Source organism: Uranotaenia lowii, unplaced genomic scaffold (genome assembly GCF_029784155.1).
Source record: "Uranotaenia lowii strain MFRU-FL unplaced genomic scaffold, ASM2978415v1 HiC_scaffold_58, whole genome shotgun sequence".
NCBI lineage: Eukaryota > Metazoa > Arthropoda > Insecta > Diptera > Culicidae > Uranotaenia > Uranotaenia lowii.
In genome coordinates, this window is record NW_026598511.1 from 91,911 (window position 1) to 110,845 (window position 18,935).

An 18,935-nucleotide genomic window follows, 5' to 3' on the forward strand; every position below is an offset into this window, starting at 1 on the left:
TCGGTCCGATAACAGACTAGGAAACTAACCAAATTCGGATCAATTTAACAGTGCCCTGAATGACACAACTTTCCTGCACTGAACCAAAAGTCACACTTAATATACACTTGAAGTTTCACTTAAAAGTGGAAGTCCAATGAATTTCTTCATTTCAAGTGGTGCATCCCGCATAGGTTAATACGATACTCTGAATCTTCCGTATTATTCTTTTCTGATTACATTAATAGTAACGTTCTAAGATGCGTCTTGGCTCGATGTGCTGTTGCTAGAACGGATAAAATATTATTTCTGGAAGATACGATTAATATTCTGAAAAACAAATTGATAATTTTTGCAACGCACCGGAATGATAAAAAAATATTTCAGAAAGATACAATTAATGGTTTTCAAAATAAACTGCGTATTTTTGCAACACGCTCCAATTTTTCTGCTGTCATAGAACAAGTGTTCAGATTTATTTCAGAGAAGATTTAAAAGGTCTCCGGGGAGTGTTATTTGTGTGAAATTTGGATCCAATTTCAAGCCGAGGATCACAACAGGGCAAGCGTAGAGGTAATTTAAATCACATAAGATTCATTTTTTTCCGTGAAAGATTTCAATAGTTTTTCACCGCAAATTGTTTTAGGTTCGCAGGAAGAGCTTTGCTACCGAAAGCAGCGGGAAGCAGCACTACCGTAGCAGCAGTGTGAATCAGCCGATAGTGCAGCAGCAGCAAAAAACCGGCAGCTACATGATGGTACCAACGATCGAGCGGCCACTTCCTCGGGATGGTAAAAAAACGATCATTGCAAGCAACACCCATGGGTATGAATGTATACGTTTACACACAACATCCAGAAAATATCTGACCATCAGGATACGATGTAAAGTATGATAAGTATGTTACTCAATTATTTAAAATAAAATAAATGCATTGGAATGAAGAAAATCTTTTTCCTTGTTACCGAAAATCGAATTAAAATTATGTGAAATTAACAAAAACCCATAAATCTTTTTATCGTTGAATGAGGATATGCTGTATCGTTATCGTTTTATAGGTGGATCATTAAAAAAAGATAACACATATGATCGAATGGTACGAAAAAAATTAATCTTCATTTAATCATAACTCTACTTAACGACCCGTTCACTGTATCGTTCAGTGTGTCCAAACGATTCCAATACTATTTATGTAATCGTCCATTTATAATCCATTACTATAAGAGTAATCTTTATGGTGTCTCGGGAAAAAGATTACTGGAACGGTTGTTTTATAATACTGATTTATGCGGGATGTAGATAGCAAAATGAATGCTCATGAAAATCAATTCTACCGCTTCGAGGTGAAACTCATCTCGTAGCGAGGTAAAGTTTACCTGAATTTAGCTGAAAAAAAGGTAATTTTAAATTAAAAATGGTACCTTAACCTATAAAGCTTACCTCGCAGCGAGATAAAGTGTACCTCGATTGAGCCAAATAAAACGGTACCATTCACCTATAGCAAAAGGGTAGCAATTTGCCGGAGCTGTTTAGTGAGGTTAAGCAGTTTATTTATCAGAAAAAGTTTGCGTTTTTGCGTAATATATGAAAATCGGAACAGAACCGTAAATGTAGCCATAAATTTAATTTAGTTATGGTAGTTGATCCTTATCATAATACTTTGCTTATATTACAAATTGCCCAGATAAGCTTCGAAGTGCACCGGTAAGCATGGATGGCAAAACTCCTCAGGTCGACTTATCCAGTGAGAGCAAACGCACCAATGGGCGATGGGCGCGCTTGCAATCCCGGTATACGATTTCTCGTGTGTTAAACAGAGAAAGCAATAGCCTTCACTCCAATTTCACTCCGATTAGCTGTCATTCTTATGGAAATCTGTGTAAGAGTAAAGAGCAAGCTTTATTCTTTTTAGCAGGCCCAATCCCAATAAGGGAGTATACGAGGACCGGTTTTGCTCATTTCAGGGGACCGGTTTTGGTATACACACTCTTCCACGCACCGGGAGGTAGCATTTTAATTTTTAAAATTAAGCATTGCACTGAGAAAATTTTCTTAATATTATCAGAAAGTCTTGATCAGAAATTAATAACGACCAAGTAAATTTTCTGAGCCGTTAGTTTTTTCACTTAAATTTCGAGATGGTGATTGTTGGCGGTGGTTCGACATCCTTGGGGAACTTGCCATAAAGCAGCAGCAGGGCCAAGCAGCTCCGAGTGACCAGCAACCGGGACCGGCTGCAGCCGTAACTCTCAGAAAGCAGCAGGTGGGATCATCAGCGGAATTTGCGCGATATATGTCAGCTGCTGTGGAGTTCACCGATCAAGCAGGATGTCTTTCGCTGCTGGTCCCAGGACTCCCAGGACACGGTGGCTGGTTCATAAAAATGACCTTTTTTCGGCATCGATATTGTCCAGCCCACATACACAAATTTTCATTTAAATCCAATGTACAATAATGTCAATAACACATAAACAATGAACGTTATATTGACGACCCCTTGCATAAAATTTTAAAAACTCTTGTTTGCTGGTTCTCATCCCATGGAACTCCTGATCCTGATCCTAATGAACACCCATGCCAAATTACATCTCTCTAGGTCTTGACACGACTAAGCCTGAAGACAAACACACAACCGGAAATTCCTTTTTATATATAAAGATTTGAAAATCTTTAGAAAACATATTTTGAAGTGCACATACGTTTTATTTGTAACGTTTTTTAATGAAGATGTACTTTCAATAAAGTAAAAAAACTGATTAACAAGTGTGTTTAATGACTCTTTTCGCATCTCCAGGGCTGGATTTTTTTCTTTCTGGTTCCAACTTATCGATTCCATCGTCCAAAACGCCCTTCTGCCCAATCGAAGCTGGTTTCTTGTCAATCGCACCAACCTGATCAGCTGTTTTTCAACCTTGCAATCGAGCATATAATCTGTTTGGAGAATTCTCTTGAAAGCCTTTACCACTTGTGACAACATCGCATTGGAATCTTAAATACTCAGAATCTGTCTTCATTTGAGAGCTTTACTGCGTTCTTTACAGAAAGTATCCACGATTCGCTCAGCATTCCTCGAACTAAATAGGGCATCCGTATCAGAAGAAAATTCTCCCACGCCAGATTTCTGTCTACTGTTGACACTAACTGTTGCATTTAAGCTTATAGCTAAGTTATTAGTCCTAAAAATATTTCACGATACGAGCGATTGGCAAACTAACACATAAAAACCCATCCCCATATAGAGAAAAATCAGCGTGTTGTTATTATTAAACCAAAATTGGTTAAAATACGCCAAGCGTGAAATTTTATGTCAAGAGCACCCAAAAATGAGGAAAGGAAACGCAGCGTGCAACAAGAGCTGTCAAACGGGCCACGCGGAACAGATCCGCCATTTCGTTCCTAGCACCGTCGTGAACAGACGGAAAAAGTGCCGCTAAAAAAATCGGGAAGTGGGGTTGCGTTCGCGGATTTGCCGGAAAAAGCAGGTAAGCCCTACCGTGCAGTCCACCGATCATCTTGCGCTAACAGTTTCTCACCCCACCGTGCAGAAATCCACTCCAGAGCGCGTGCCAGACGAGCCGGAAGGTACACCTTCAATAGATTTGGCCGAAGAAAAGAAAAAGGTAAGCACCACCCTGCAGTGCACCAATAATTTCGCAGTATTGAAAATTTCTGCATCTTGACAGAAACCTATCGACGAGACAAGCCGGCCAGAAGAGGTGGACAGGAAAAAACAAAAAGAGCCGCACAACCACGCTGCGTAAGTCGTTCGCACTAGACCCGTAAGCCAGCATTTTAAGCTTTTCCTTTCTGCTTCCTCAGGGCTCTTTTTTCCCCCCTCACCTCAACTGCCTTCCGGCGCGGCAATTTCGGGCGAGCCGAAGAAAATCAGCAGCCCCCTGGTAGACCCCAGGAGGCGCCACAAGTGTAGGACGGAGGCACGAATCAACCAAGACCAGCAGCCCCCTGGTAGACCCCAGGAGGCGCCACAGGCGTAGGGCCACAGTTCCCGCAGTGCTGCCAATCGGCACTCCGAATCGCCGAGCAGCACAACAAAACTCGGAGGCCCCGGGACTCTGCCGTGAAGAAAAGTGGAGGTCTTCCGGCAGAGAGGGTCCACAAGGGAAAGCAACAGCAACAGCGCCACCAATCGGCCCCAGGCGTAGGGCGGCCGACCAGCAGCAACAGCGCCACCAATCGGCCCCAGGCGTAGGGCGGCCGACCAGCAGCAACAGCGCCACCAATCGGCCCCAGGCGTAGGGCGGCCGACCAGCAGTAACAGCGCCACCAATCGGCCCCAGGCGTAGGGCGGCCGACCAGCAGCAACAGCGCCACCAATCGGCCCCAGGCGTAGGGCGGCCGACCAGCAGCAACAGCGCCACCAATCGGCCCCAGGCGTAGGGCGGCCGACCAGCAGCAACAGCGCCACCAATCGGCCCCAGGCGTAGGGCGGCCGACCAGCAGCAACAGCGCCACCAATCGGCCCCAGGCGTAGGGCGGCCGACCAGCAGCGACAGCGCCACCAATCGGCCCCAGGCGTAGGGCGGCCGAATAGCGGAAGAGGCACGAGGTGCCACCCGATCGGCGCTCGGTCGAAAGGCGGCGGACGCATGCCGGGCAGGCGAGGTGCCGTACAGTGGGATCCATTCGGCGAAAATGCGGTGAGTACACGCTGGTTTGGGGAAGTGTGGGTGTGTCTTGCCATAATCCTTTGTAGCCATCATTTTTATTCATGTGGCATCGCCCACGAAAAAGCCTCTTCAATAAATGGCGCCCAACAAAAACGAACCGCTTAAGTTTTGTTCGGGAAAATAAAATATCATTTGTATTTGTGATGATATTAGTATGTTTTTGATTGTAACAGTAATTTAGTTAAACCTACTGTTATGTTATTATTATTATCGCTCAATTTTTGTATCGTATCGTAATTTTGTAATCTGTAAGTCCACATTTGTCTGGTTTTTTGATCCTAATAAACCTAATAAAGAATGATGAATAAACAAATTGATTTGTATCATCTTAATGATGAGGAGATGGAATATGAATTGGCCTTGCGCCATGTTTCAAATCTAGCCCCATGCTCTAGAAGAGCTAGGGTTGTCAAGTTAAAAGCTCTTGTCCAAGAGGACACCCTTAGAGACACCATCTATGTTAATTCAGAACACGTAATGTCGCCGGAGTTGAACATCGAGGTCTGCCAGAGGGCAGTGGTAGAATTGAGAAATCATGTTGATTTAGCCACGCAGAATAGAAATGCCGATCAAATGGCTTGCGCGAAATCGAGATTGCTTCATTACCGGCAAAGATTATCACTGATTCCTGTGGTCGCGAGTTTAGAGGAAACGCGTAGGGTCGTGTGCGAGCTTGTAGAGACGCTGCTAGCTCAGATAGAGTGCGTGAACAGTGCAGTCAATATGGTGTTAAGTGAAACAGAAAACACTAGCCTTTCAACTAGTGTCCCAACCATCCAGGCAGAGAACAGTAGCAGTAGGGATGCCTGCGATGCGTTGACGATTCCACCGAGGCCACAAGCAGTCGGAAATGATGAAGGAGCACGAGCACGGATGCAAGAAGCGGATGTCGAGCCGTCTTCTCTTCCATTCCAAGAAGGCAGACAAGGACAGAGGGACTTGGAGGAAGTAATCATCCGGAGGTCGGGTAGTTCGGTTGGTCTGGCTGCTGTGAACGTTCTGGACGAACTGCGGTTCGACATTCAACAACGACAAAGGAGGCAGCAGCAGTTGAACGACAGCTTTACAAACCGGAGTGGTAGCAACTACGACAGGCGGATGCAGAAGGCGATTCACAATTGGCCTTTCAAGTTCCGAGGCGAAAAGGACACCACGTCCCTCAACATTTTCTTGGACCGGGTGGAGACGTTTGCCAGATCAGAGGGAATCGACGATCAGACACTTCTGGCTTCTATCAAGCACCTGTTGCTTGAAGACGCCCTCGACTGGTACTCCAGAGCACTTGCCCAACGTCGTCTGTATTCCTGGCAAGCATTCAAGCAAGAAATTCGACGGGAGTTTCTGCCAAGCGGGTATGCGCAGATCCTGAGGCTGGAAGCCAGCTTCCGTTTTCAAGGGGCCAACGAAACGTTCGATAAGTTCTTCCGTGACATCTCTACACTATTCCGCTTCATCGATCCACCACTTACGGAAGAGGAGAAGTTGTTCATAGTCAAGAAAAATATGAATATGGACTATGCAACAATAGTAACAGCCGCTCAGCCAAAGACATTGATGGACCTGGTCAACGTCTGCAGCAACTTCGACGAAACAAGGCTATTGCTGAACCAGCAGCGCAGAATTCCAATTCCGCACAACCACTTACTAGAACCGAACTTCGCAACACCAGCAACAACAAGTCGGTCTCAGCAACACCAGCAGCAGCGTTTCGGGAGATTGCAAGCAGTGGAGGCGGACGAGCAGTTGTACGGAGCCACATCATACTCAGCACCATCGCATCGGCTTCCAATACAACAGCCACGCTTCAACAGAGTACATGCGGTGGAGAACGAGGCCCAGCAAGGTGCGGCTTCAACGTCAGCTATCCAAACTGAAGCAGATCTAGTGGATCCAGAAGAAGCAAACGGTTTGCAAGGGGACTTCAACCAGCTGTACGAGCAAGTTTGTGCCATGAAGCTTCAACTGGAGCGCAGATGGAATCGTTTCAATACAGGACTACAGCAGCAACACTCTCAACAACGACCGGAACAGCGTCAGCAACCGCCTACAATTTCGGCAGCTCAGAACAATTTGGTGAATCGGCAAGGCAGTCAAGCGGAGAACTATCGAATACAACATCCGTTGCAACAGCAAGCTAAATGGGCGCCGCGGCAGCAGCTTCAACAGCAGCAGCAGCTTCAACAACAGCAGCCTCAACGGCAATTCCAACAGCACTATCAACCACAGCTCCAGAACCAGCAGCTTCAGCAAGCAGGCAGCAACATGTACGATCTAGATCCTGTTCAGCATACAGCGTACCGCCCAGCGCTTTGCTGGAACTGTGATGAGGAGGGGCATAGGTTTCCGGATTGCACGAAGGCACAGGCAATTCTCTTTTGCTACAGATGCGGTCGAAAAGGTTACACGTTACGCAGCTGTCTTGTTTGTAACAGCGAAGCGGAAAACGCCGCAGCGAGGAGGTGGTAGATGGAGGGCCAGATTCTTCGCAACACAGCTATCAACCTTCAATACCTCCCGATTTACAAGACATCAACTCTATCATTATCAATCCCGGACATGACAATCGTCCACACGCCGTTTTGGACGTTCTTAGAAAGAAAGTCACAGCTTTGTTGGACAGTGGTGCAAACTGTTCTTTGTTAGGTGGCAGTAAAGCACAGATCGTAGAAGAGCTTGGACTGCGAAAAGAAGCACTGAACGGTGGGATCAAGACAGCGGATGGAACGCCACACCAGATCAATCACTTCACACGTCTGCCAATATCGTACAACAATCGAAGCGAAATTTTGCCGGTTCTACTCGTGCCTAGCTTGCCAGATTGCGCTATCATGGGCATGAACTTCTGGCAAACGTTTGGCGTCAAGGCAGTGTGCTTCTCGATAATGAACAATGAAATTGAACAAGATGCAGAACCGATGAAGGCGCTTTCACCAGAACAGCAAAAGCGACTAGACCAAGTGGTACACATATTTCCGAAGGCAGAAGATGGTAAACTAGGTAGGACGCAGATCTACGAACATCAAATCGACGTCGGAAATGCGCCACCAAGGAAACAACGGTACTACCCAATGTCGCAGTACGTCCTAGCGGAAGTTAACAAAGAAGTCGACCGAATGCTATCCCTAGACGTGATCGAAGAAGCAGTGTTCTCACCGTGGAACAATCCACTGGTAGCGGTGAAGAAGAAAGATGGCAGATACCGGGTATGTTTAGACGCAAGACACCTGAACTCGATCATGGTGAACGAAGGTTATCCGATACCGCAGATATCCGCAATCATCAATAACCTCGGAGGATGCTCGTACATATCTTCAATTGACTTGAAGGATGCCTTCTGGCAAATGCCGCTCCAACAAAAGTCACGACCCTTAACAGCATTCACTGTACCATCCCGTGGTCACTACCAATTTAAGGTTGTTCCTTTTGGCATCTGTACGGCAAGTCAAGGACTCGCAAGACTAATGACACATCTTTTCGCGGACATGGAGCCATTCGTCTTTCATTATTTGGACGACATCATTATCTGCTCCAAAACGTTTGACGAGCACGTAGCAGTTCTTCAAGAAGTGGCAACCAGACTACGTCAGGCGAATCTCACCATTTCTCCGGAAAAATCCAAGTTCTGTCGCCAACGCATAAAATATTTGGGCTACGTTCTCAGTGAAGGAGGATGGAGGGTCGACGAGGAAAAGGTGGAGAGCATCGTCAAATTTCCAGTTCCAAGTACACGAAAGGAAGTTCAAAGGTTCCTAGGCTTATGCGGATGGTATCGACGCTTCATTCCAGAGTTCTCACGAATCGCTGCACCAATCACGGAGCTCACGAAAGCCAAGATCAAATTTCGATGGACTACAGCAGCAGAAGAAGCTTTTCTCAAACTCAAGTCAGCTTTAGTCACCGCTCCAGTACTTGCGATGCCGGACTATACAAAACCGTTCTCAATAGCATGCGACGCTAGCGATGTCGCGATTGGTGCTGTATTGACGCAGGACATCGAGGGAGAAGAACACCCGATCAGTTATTTTTCCCAGAAGCTATCTTCGTCGGAGCGAAAATACACAGTCACAGAAAAAGAGTGCTTAGCAGTTATTCGTGCGATAGAAAAGTTTCGTGGGTATGTAGAAGGGGTACGCTTCGTCGTCTACTGTGACCATTCCGCCCTCAGCTACCTGAAAACTTTAAAGAACCCCACAGCTTTGATGAGCAGATGGCTTTTGAGACTCAACGCGTTCGACTTCGAAATCAGGTACCGGAAGGGCAGCTGCAACACCGTACCAGATGCGCTATCCAGAGTAGTCTGTTCGCTAGTGTTTTCGATTTCCGAGGAGAATGATCCATGGTACAAGAACATCGTCAAGCAGGTGGAACGGAAAGGCGATAAATATCCCGACTTTCGTATCGCAAACAACGAGCTCTACAAAAATTGTCATTACAAGGACGAGGCTGGTTTAAGCACGCATCGATGGAAGAAAGTAGTTCCGGAAAACCACCGAGCAGAACTCATTCGTCGATACCACGACGCACCATCAGCAGCGCATCTAGGCTTCCAGAAGACGTGGCACAAACTACAGCAGCACTATTACTGGCCGAAGATGCAGGACAACGTCGCCCGTTACGTCAAAGCATGCACTACGTGCAAGGCTAGTAAAGCGCCCAATATAAGAATGATGCCGCAAATGGGGAAGCTCAAGCCAGCAAAGGTGCCGTGGGAGTTAATATCCATCGACTTCGTCGGACCACTCACCAGATCCAAGAAGGGCAACACAGTTCTTCTGGTCATCGTCGACTGGATCACCAAATACGTCATTGCCCACCCGATGCGGGCAGCCGATTCAACCAAGATGGTCGAGTTTCTCGAGGAAAAGGTATTCCTGAAATTCTCCAGGCCGAGGATAGTACTGTCAGATAACGGGAAGCAGTTCGAGTCACAAGTCTTTCGAGCGCTGCTCAGTCGTCACAACATCATCCATATGAAGACAGCATTCTACGCACCGCAGGTCAACAACGCCGAGCGGGTGAACAGAGTTCTCATTACCTGTATTCGTTCTTTGTTGGAGGAAGATCATCGAGAGTGGGACAAGAATCTGGCCGCCATCACCGCAGCCATCAACAGTGCGAAGCACGAATCAACCGGAGTCAGCCCGCACTTCGCCAACTTCGGAAGGGAACTTCTGTTGCACACGGACCTCTACACTCTGCAGGACTTAAACGTGTCAGACGATCCAAAGGTCGCGCAGGAGATGCGGCTATCCACGATCAACAGGATTCACAAATTCATCCAACAGCGGATCAAGAAGACCCACGAGAAGACAAAGAAGCGCTACGATCTACAAAAGCGGACTGTGTCCTTTCAACCGGGCGAGCTAGTATGGCGCCGCTCGTTTGTTCTTTCTTCGAAGGCGGACCATATCAACAAGAAACTGGACCCCAAATTTATTCCGGCTATCGTTAAAGAAAAGCTGGGAGCCAATCTCTACACTCTGGAGGATGTCGTCACCGGAAAGCGAGGTCGCTACCACGTGAAGGATATCAAACCAGACTAAGCATTCAAGCTATGTAAGCAACAACGCTGACCACAAGCTCACTCGGAGCACAAAACACGAAATGGAGAAGGCTGAAGGACCAACATCATCTTTGAAACCTCGCCCCATCAACTCGGAGTAAATTATGCAGAACTCTTCCATTCGAACTACTCAACGGAACACAGCGGATGCTAATTCGTCACTAGGACATCGACGAACACCACGAAGTAGGCCTTTATGAAGGAGACAACGGCCTTGCGCGGGACCAGCGTCGGCTGAATGGACTCTGAGAACTCTGCCAGGAAGTTCGTCAGAATTTGGAGAGGGCTGGCAACCTTGCGTGGGATTGCCGCCACTCATTGTCCAGAATGCAATCCTGTTATCTGAAGCAGCGTAGCAGCGCTGGGGATAGTAGTACTGGTGAGCCACCGTAGCCAGGCGCTACACACCATCGCAGAGAACCCATCCAGGTTCGGGATATTGGAATGTTCGGAAAGTCAAGTACAGCAGCTCCAAACACCACGTCGCTGCAATTGAAAGGATTGTCAGGACATCAATAAGAGGATTCAGCACCAGAGAACACAGTTATGCGAAGAAGTTGTGAGGAGTAGACATCATGACGGCCGCTACTACCATATCGACTTTCTCTCGCTAACTATCGAAAGCCACAAATGATTCAGCTATGACCACAGCCAAAGCCTGTCAACCAAGCGCAACAGCGCAGGAAACACCGTTAGGCCGATCGGGAAAAATCGTGCATCTGGAAAACGCAGCGAGCAATATCTCTTATTTACCCCCTCGTGAGTACAGCAAAAAGTTTAGCTATGTCCGCTACCCAAGGTTGCCAACAAAAGCATCACCGATGCAAAAAACACGTTCATCGTCAGCACCACAACCATCTGCTTTGCGCGACGACTCCGGAAGAAGGGCCCGTCTGAGGGAGCTCATTCGCAGCAGCAGCAATATCCGATTTTGTCCCACAAACACGAACCCTGCTTATTCAGCACAGAATCAACAGGACGAATCAGGACAACGCCCAGGGTAACTTGAAAGAGGTTGCAAGATTCCTGCTGACTTTCTCCTAGTCCGGAGGACCATAGCTGACCAGGCTTCCCAGAAATAAGAAAACCGAACAAGTACATCCACAAGGAACTCCCGATTAAGACCTCCCGATTAAGACTACCCGATCAAGACTACCCGATCAAGACTACCAGATCAAGACCATCTTCAATCAACCATGACAACTCCCGATTAAGACTTCCCGATCAAGACTATCTTCAACCAACCATGTCAACTCCCGATTAAGACTTCCCGATTAAGAATATCTTCAACCAACCATGTCAACTTCCGATTACGACCTCCCGATCAAGACGAAATTCTCAAAAGTTATCTACCAACTTTGTCAAAACCACAAGCTATGAGAACACCATCTACCATGGTCCACACCCCAAAATACGCGCAGCGGAACCACAAATTACCCTCGCCTGAAATGGTGTCGACAGTTCAACTGTCCGATTCAGACTTGACCACAAATCACCAACCTCACAAAATGATACATAATGGATCATGCACAGTTGTCAAGGGGGTTGCCAAGGAAATATCAAAAGGAACGCGATCTGGAGGCGCGGTATAACCTCTATTCCGGGCCCTTGGTAATTAAGAGGATTAAATCCCTCTTTTCCTTAGACTTCTGTTGCTTTTAGTATAAACCAGTTAAGCTCCCACCTAAATTTCGTTTGTTAAGTTCTATTTGTAAGATCTAGGTTATTATCTCTATCAATAAGTGGATTAAGTGTATTGTTAAGTGGATTGTTTTAAGGTTTCGAAGGAGTTTCTTTCTGCCAGATATACTGGTAATTATCGACACATTTGCCATAACTCGTTGGCTTAGATTTGATTTGGATTTTGCCAAGACCCGTTGGCGTAGAGATATAGTTTATTGTCTTTAGTTTTGAAGAAACTCACCACTGCAGGGTGACATCAGTACGAGGTTTTCTCGACACAGCCGTCGATTTTCATATCTCCTTCGAACTCCTAGTGGCGTGATTATGAATTTTTCATGGATCCTTGTCATGATCCATGAAAAATTCTACCAAAGCAGCAATGTTGTGTTGCATTTAAGCTTATAGCTAAGTTATTAGTCCTAAAAATATTTCACGATACGAGCGATTGGCAAACTAACACATAAAAACCCATCCCCATATAGAGAAAAATCAGCGTGTTGTTATTATTAAACCAAAATTGGTTAAAATACGCCAAGCGTGAAATTTTATGTCAAGAGCACCCAAAAATGAGGAAAGGAAACGCAGCGTGCAACAAGAGCTGTCAAACGGGCCACGCGGAACAGATCCGCCATTTCGTTCCTAGCACCGTCGTGAACAGACGGAAAAAGTGCCGCTAAAAAAATCGGGAAGTGGGGTTGCGTTCGCGGATTTGCCGGAAAAAGCAGGTAAGCCCTACCGTGCAGTCCACCGATCATCTTGCGCTAACAGTTTCTCACCCCACCGTGCAGAAATCCACTCCAGAGCGCGTGCCAGACGAGCCGGAAGGTACACCTTCAATAGATTTGGCCGAAGAAAAGAAAAAGGTAAGCACCACCCTGCAGTGCACCAATAATTTCGCAGTATTGAAAATTTCTGCATCTTGACAGAAACCTATCGACGAGACAAGCCGGCCAGAAGAGGTGGACAGGAAAAAACAAAAAGAGCCGCACAACCACGCTGCGTAAGTCGTTCGCACTAGACCCGTAAGCCAGCATTTTAAGCTTTTCCTTTCTGCTTCCTCAGGGCTCTTTTTTCCCCCCTCACCTCAACTGCCTTCCGGCGCGGCAATTTCGGGCGAGCCGAAGAAAATCAGCAGCCCCCTGGTAGACCCCAGGAGGCGCCACAAGTGTAGGACGGAGGCACGAATCAACCAAGACCAGCAGCCCCCTGGTAGACCCCAGGAGGCGCCACAGGCGTAGGGCCACAGTTCCCGCAGTGCTGCCAATCGGCACTCCGAATCGCCGAGCAGCACAACAAAACTCGGAGGCCCCGGGACTCTGCCGTGAAGAAAAGTGGAGGTCTTCCGGCAGAGAGGGTCCACAAGGGAAAGCAACAGCAACAGCGCCACCAATCGGCCCCAGGCGTAGGGCGGCCGACCAGCAGCAACAGCGCCACCAATCGGCCCCAGGCGTAGGGCGGCCGACCAGCAGCAACAGCGCCACCAATCGGCCCCAGGCGTAGGGCGGCCGACCAGCAGTAACAGCGCCACCAATCGGCCCCAGGCGTAGGGCGGCCGACCAGCAGCAACAGCGCCACCAATCGGCCCCAGGCGTAGGGCGGCCGACCAGCAGCAACAGCGCCACCAATCGGCCCCAGGCGTAGGGCGGCCGACCAGCAGCAACAGCGCCACCAATCGGCCCCAGGCGTAGGGCGGCCGACCAGCAGCAACAGCGCCACCAATCGGCCCCAGGCGTAGGGCGGCCGACCAGCAGCAACAGCGCCACCAATCGGCCCCAGGCGTAGGGCGGCCGAATAGCGGAAGAGGCACGAGGTGCCACCCGATCGGCGCTCGGTCGAAAGGCGGCGGACGCATGCCGGGCAGGCGAGGTGCCGTACAGTGGGATCCATTCGGCGAAAATGCGGTGAGTACACGCTGGTTTGGGGAAGTGTGGGTGTGTCTTGCCATAATCCTTTGTAGCCATCATTTTTATTCATGTGGCATCGCCCACGAAAAAGCCTCTTCAATATAACAACAGACAGCTTCATCAATCCTTCTGCCACGACTCCAACCCGCTCCAGTGAATCTTTAAAAAAAGCTTTAAAAGTTGCTCCGGCCTACATCAGCTCCTGGCCAGAGTTCTGAATAATTTGCGCAGCTGCTGTTCCTGCAGCTCCCGGATGTTGGAATTGGTCCAAATTGGACGAACATGCTCGCCTTGAATTTTCACCGATGCCTCGGCCATCAGCTGAAATCGGTTGATATTGATAATTTTTGGTTACATCTTGACCGGTGCTTCATCTGGTCTTGAAATTCGGTCGCGTGGAGGACACAGAAATGCGCTTTCCAAATAATCTTCCTTATGCTTTCGGAAAACAGCAGTACCTGGCAGACCAACAAAAATAGTTACAAATCAATTAAATTTGAACTGTAATTACATACCTGATTCGAGGTGTTTTTCTTTGGTAACCTTTCCAGGTGGTATCCCAGTTCTTCTCGTTTTTCTAGCACCATGATTTCCTCCGGAGGAAAGGTTTTCGAATCGGATCAAATTTTATTTTCATTTGTGAAATGTCAACAAACTTTACACAGTGAACTTCGTTTGTTTAACTTAGCATTAAACGGTAGATTTTTTTCAGTGCATATTTGCTCTCGCCCCTTTCTTGTGAGCAAATTTGGTGATTTTGTCGGTCCCGACGGCAACGGCCCTATTTTGCTCACCTTCATACTAACCCCCGGTGCGGTATGAAAGTGATCAAACCCGTGAGCATTTTCACTTTGCTCGCGATTGCTGCGGATGCCCTGAAAGAGAGTGCAATTTTTTTCGTCGGCTCCCCAAATCAGTGCGGGGAGAAATAAATCGCACTGAAATCTAACAGTTATATGTAACTTTGAGGCTGATCGTTATTTCGAATTATAAACTTAAACTTAAACCAACGAGCAATAATTGAATTTAAAGAACATTTCTAGCGTAACATTTCAAAAGGGCGAAACTAGCAGTTTGCTCGAAACGAGAAAAACGCGTTTGAAAATTCGGAACACCTATTCAAATCCTATTTAAAAAATCGACCACTTTTTGTTCAACAACATTAAACAATGTGTTTTCGATCAAATGAATTACACAGTGTCAAGTAAACATAAGACACATTACAACACAAACTTGTATTAATTCCTGATCGGTGCAGTACCGATCAATTCCCTCATTGTTCGATGGTTATCAAGAACTTTAACTTCTTTCGCTTATTATCAAAGATTTTCGAGTTTCGCCCTTTTATTGTTTTCGATTCCAGTTACGCTTGCAAGTTTCGCCCAATTGATCGGCCGTTTTTGTTTTGGTTTTGAAGTTTCGCCCATAGAGTTGTTTTTGACATTTCTTACGTACACTTGCTGAGCGTGTACAGATGAGACGGGACAATTAACCTCAAAAACTCTCGGTACAAAAAACGGGCAGCCGGCCGACGCACATGGTAGTTTTTGAGGTTGATTGTCCCAATACTGAAAAATGTTGGTGAAACAACCAGCACAATATCACGAACACTACCAGCGGCGAATAGGACTATTCGTCCTACACGCAAAAACTAATTAGGCCGTTTTGTCACACACGGTCAACTCAGTTACGCCTATTGGCCCTACACGAATAGAAAAATTCACTCCATTTTGAATAGGCGTAACTTCACGTTCCAACGAAAATGCATCAACAGGAAGTTTCGCCCAATTGAATTTTATCAATTTTTTGAAAGTTTTAAGTAATTTTAAAATGGAACCGCGTTAAAAAGGTAAAGTGCAACGCGTACATGCGGAATGACCGTTAACTCGATTTGTTTACATTTGGCAGTTTCGCCCATTTTAAATGTTACGCTAGAAATGTAAAATTCACCGAGTCTCCAAAACTCACCGCTACGTAAAATTGAACGAACTTCAAAGTATGTACTTTTTACGGTTCCAAGTTCATAAGATTTTCTTAGCGTACAGCGATGACCATTTTCAATCAGTTTTGTTTACCGATCGTGATTGCAGGCGTCGACGTCGTGATCATTTGAAAAAGTTGTGTTATTTTTCTCAAAAATAGTTCTAGGTTTATTTAGCATCTAGCTTATCCAACTGCTAGTGCCGCTAGTACAGAATGCCTAAAGTACGCCGCAGCCGAAAACAACCTCCGGAAGGATGGGAATTGATTGAACCAACACTGGAAGAATTGGAACAAAAAATGCGAGAAGGTATGTTTTTTTAAATCATAGAAATATAATTAATACATCATATAGTCAAGATATTTTCACTGCAAACTCTGTTCTTGATATAATCACGTTTTTCTGCTTTTGTAGTTGCTTATCCACAGACTATCAAAATTTATTTCATCAAACGTTTAATGTATCATTCATAGTGCTCGCCATCTCATGTAAACTCAATGGTCAAAAATTAAGGATTGAATTGCAACCTATATATTCTAAAGTTTTTCCGTTTCGATTATAGTTTCAAAAGATTTTTGTTATTGAGCCAGAGAGGTATGTATTTTTAAAACTTCCATTTTTAACATTTTCCAGCTGAAACGGAGCCGCACGAAGGTAAACGGATCACCGAATCCCTGTGGCCCATTTTCAAAATCCACCACCAAAAGTCGCGCTACATCTACGATTTGTTTTATCGGCGGAAGGCTATCAGCAGGGAACTTTACGAGTACTGCTTGAAGGAGAAAATAGCGGACGGGAATCTGATTGCCAAGTGGAAGAAATCCGGCTATGAAAACCTGTGCTGCCTACGATGCATCCAAACACGGGACACCAACTTCGGCACCAATTGTATCTGTCGGGTGCCAAAATCCAAGCTGGAAGAGGGTCGGGTGGTAGAGTGTGTGCACTGTGGCTGCCGAGGATGTTCCGGTTAAGCGAGAGTAAATGTTGAACGTAGGAGTTTCTTTTTTTTTTTTAATTTTCGACTTACTATTTCGAATGATTTCCTGAATAAAATATTGTGACAATTCCAGACTATCAGTTTTTTTCGACGATAAAAGGAAATAACTCAGTTTAAAGCAAACATGATTTTTTTCGGATCAAGCAAAGAGTTTACCTTCTGTGAGGGAGTTTAGTTGGGTAAATGTATTTGTCAAGATATCAAATCCTCCGGAGGGTTTATATGAGTTGACCCGTTAAGATTCGCGCGACATTATTCTGATATTTCAGTAGATTAACTGTATAGGTTATATTTAGTCGTGATCGGATCTCTCTGTTATATCTAACTGATAACCGTTATGAAATTTGTAGTTGCCATTGTCAAAATAGGTAAAAATTAACTATTGCTAAAGGATGAATTATGTGTTTCAAGATGAGCTTGAGCCTGGCTATGATTGGTTTTGTTTCAAGGTTTGGAAACGACAATATGGAAATCCAAAGTCATTTACTCAATTTGTCCAACCTTTCTGGTCCTGCTGTTGTCCACGGAAGTGACTGAAAACATAGGCAAAGAAAAGATTTAGGTATATGTTCCGTTCTCGATCGAAGGTTAGTTCATATTAACACATTAAACATCGTGAAGAAATCCAAGCCAGGGACACCAAAACTCAGAATTCTAAATCTCAGAAATGAAGACAATGAACATATTTGAAACCACAACGATCACTGAAAAAGTCAAGTAATGGTAGACAACATTCCTTGGTGAACACCGGTGTATGAATGTATCATCATAAACCATGGTAGAATTTAATACAATGTATCCAGTTATTCATTCAGCCGAGATGTACAGAGGGTGAATGATGCTGCGCGATTTTTAAACAAATAAAATTTCGTGTTCAGCCAAGAAGTTGAACGAAAACTTCCATGTTAAATAAAAACGTTACGAAATAGTAAAAACAATAAACCTACCGTGATGGTTCACTTCCTAGCGGTGGATAAGCTTGGTTGTAGTTCGAGACCTGATAACTTCCAGATGTTTGACCTTGGCTGTAACCAGTTGCTCCACCACTACTGATTGATCAAGAAAAGGGTAAATATTAGAACATGGTTTGCAAATTAGTCTCATTGAAAAGCTTACTATCCTCCACTGCTGGGAGTACGTCTAGTGTAGGGATCATTTTGTACGCTAATGGCCAATCTAGGATGGCCGCTGCCTTCACCACCACCACCGCTTCTCTGTTGATAATTAACACTTCCGTTGCCTTCGTTTGGAAGAGCAAAACCGCGACGGTCCTCGCTGTTGTACGACTGACCACCATGTCCTCCAGAAAATCGACTTCCCCCACGTCCACCACGATCACCCCGGCCACCTCTGTTTGATCCCCGGAAACCTCCACCCCTGCCTTGACCTTCGTGAGTGCTCCCTTGCTGTCCGGGCGAGGAGCTTTGGTAAGGTTGATTGCGGAAATTGCCACGGCTACCCTGGTTCTGTCGTACCGGTCCTCCTGATCGATCGTAACCATCTGTGGAAAAAATAATCTTGTTAGCTTTCTAGAAAAAGTTGTCGTTGATTTTTTTTTAAATCCGCTTTTAACAACTTACCATCGGAACCTCCGCGTCCACCACGAAAACCTGGTCTGCGTCCGGATGAAGGCGGTCCTCCGGATGCTGCCGGACCGGATCGATCCTTGGTTCGACCCCGTTCCACATTCAGTGTGGCCCCATTGAATTGGCTATTGTGGAGAGCCTGAATAGCATTATCAGCCATATCCATCGTTTGCATGTGAACGAATGCGCATCGATTCATCACATCGCACTCCGTCACGACGCCGTAGTTTTCGAACAAGCGACGGATTTCTTCCGGGCGTGTCCCCGGTGGCAAACTGCCTACGAATACTTTATTACGCTAGGGAAGAAAATGGTGTCGTTGTAGAAACCAGTAACACCGCGATTGGTAAAATGGTTGGTATTAGTACTTACCGGAGCCGGGTCCATTTAGAATCGATGCCACAAGCTGGAAAAGGCTGAGTAAGCAGGGTTAGGCACCGAAAATAGAATATAAACAAACTAGATTCGCTTGATCTTTTTTGTTGCAGACCGCGCTGCAAAGGTTTTTCACGCCGCGGTGATTCGCCGTGACAATCAAAATACACGTCAAA

General features: G+C 46.0%; 4 protein-coding genes across 8 annotated transcripts; 2 read left to right on the forward strand and 2 right to left on the reverse strand.

Moving 5' to 3' along the window:
- The first annotated feature begins 3,130 nt into the window (after window positions 1-3,130).
- On the forward strand, window positions 3,131-7,144 carry LOC129760347 (uncharacterized). 3 transcript variants are annotated; one of them, XM_055757991.1, is made up of 3 exons: window positions 3,131-3,461; window positions 3,525-3,599; window positions 3,663-7,144. In XM_055757991.1, the coding sequence occupies exon 3, from the start codon at window positions 4,965-4,967 to the stop codon at window positions 7,131-7,133; it is 2,169 nt and encodes a 722-aa protein (XP_055613966.1). In that variant the 5' UTR covers window positions 3,131-3,461; window positions 3,525-3,599; window positions 3,663-4,964; the 3' UTR covers window positions 7,134-7,144. The 3 variants fall into 3 exon arrangements, with proteins under 3 accessions (XP_055613966.1, XP_055613964.1, XP_055613965.1); XM_055757989.1 differs by having other exon boundaries at window positions 3,131-3,736; window positions 3,799-7,144; XM_055757990.1 differs by having other exon boundaries at window positions 3,525-7,144.
- A 4,866-nt stretch (window positions 7,145-12,010) lies between these two features.
- LOC129760348 (uncharacterized) lies at window positions 12,011-14,678 on the reverse strand. Its single transcript, XM_055757993.1, has 2 exons — window positions 14,333-14,678; window positions 12,011-14,275 (listed from the first exon to the last, which is right to left on the reverse strand). The coding sequence occupies exon 2, from the start codon at window positions 13,875-13,877 to the stop codon at window positions 12,993-12,995; it is 885 nt and encodes a 294-aa protein (XP_055613968.1). The 5' UTR covers window positions 13,878-14,275; window positions 14,333-14,678; the 3' UTR covers window positions 12,011-12,992.
- Window positions 13,674-16,872, forward strand: LOC129760350 (protein BUD31 homolog). Of its 2 annotated transcripts, XM_055757997.1 has the most exons (3): window positions 13,674-13,814; window positions 15,960-16,107; window positions 16,432-16,872. In XM_055757997.1, the coding sequence occupies exons 2-3, from the start codon at window positions 16,014-16,016 to the stop codon at window positions 16,770-16,772; spliced, it is 435 nt and encodes a 144-aa protein (XP_055613972.1). In that variant the 5' UTR covers window positions 13,674-13,814; window positions 15,960-16,013; the 3' UTR covers window positions 16,773-16,872. The 2 variants fall into 2 exon arrangements, with proteins under 2 accessions (XP_055613972.1, XP_055613971.1); XM_055757996.1 differs by lacking the exon at window positions 13,674-13,814 and having other exon boundaries at window positions 14,248-16,107.
- An 83-nt stretch (window positions 16,873-16,955) lies between these two features.
- LOC129760349 (heterogeneous nuclear ribonucleoprotein A3 homolog 1-like) lies at window positions 16,956-18,934 on the reverse strand. Of its 2 annotated transcripts, none has more exons than XM_055757995.1 (5): window positions 18,757-18,934; window positions 18,379-18,682; window positions 17,915-18,299; window positions 17,746-17,844; window positions 16,956-17,331 (listed from the first exon to the last, which is right to left on the reverse strand). In XM_055757995.1, the coding sequence occupies exons 1-5, from the start codon at window positions 18,769-18,771 to the stop codon at window positions 17,286-17,288; spliced, it is 849 nt and encodes a 282-aa protein (XP_055613970.1). In that variant the 5' UTR covers window positions 18,772-18,934; the 3' UTR covers window positions 16,956-17,285. The 2 variants fall into 2 exon arrangements, with proteins under 2 accessions (XP_055613970.1, XP_055613969.1); XM_055757994.1 differs by having other exon boundaries at window positions 17,746-17,847; window positions 18,757-18,933.
- Window position 18,935: the final 1 nt, after the last annotated feature.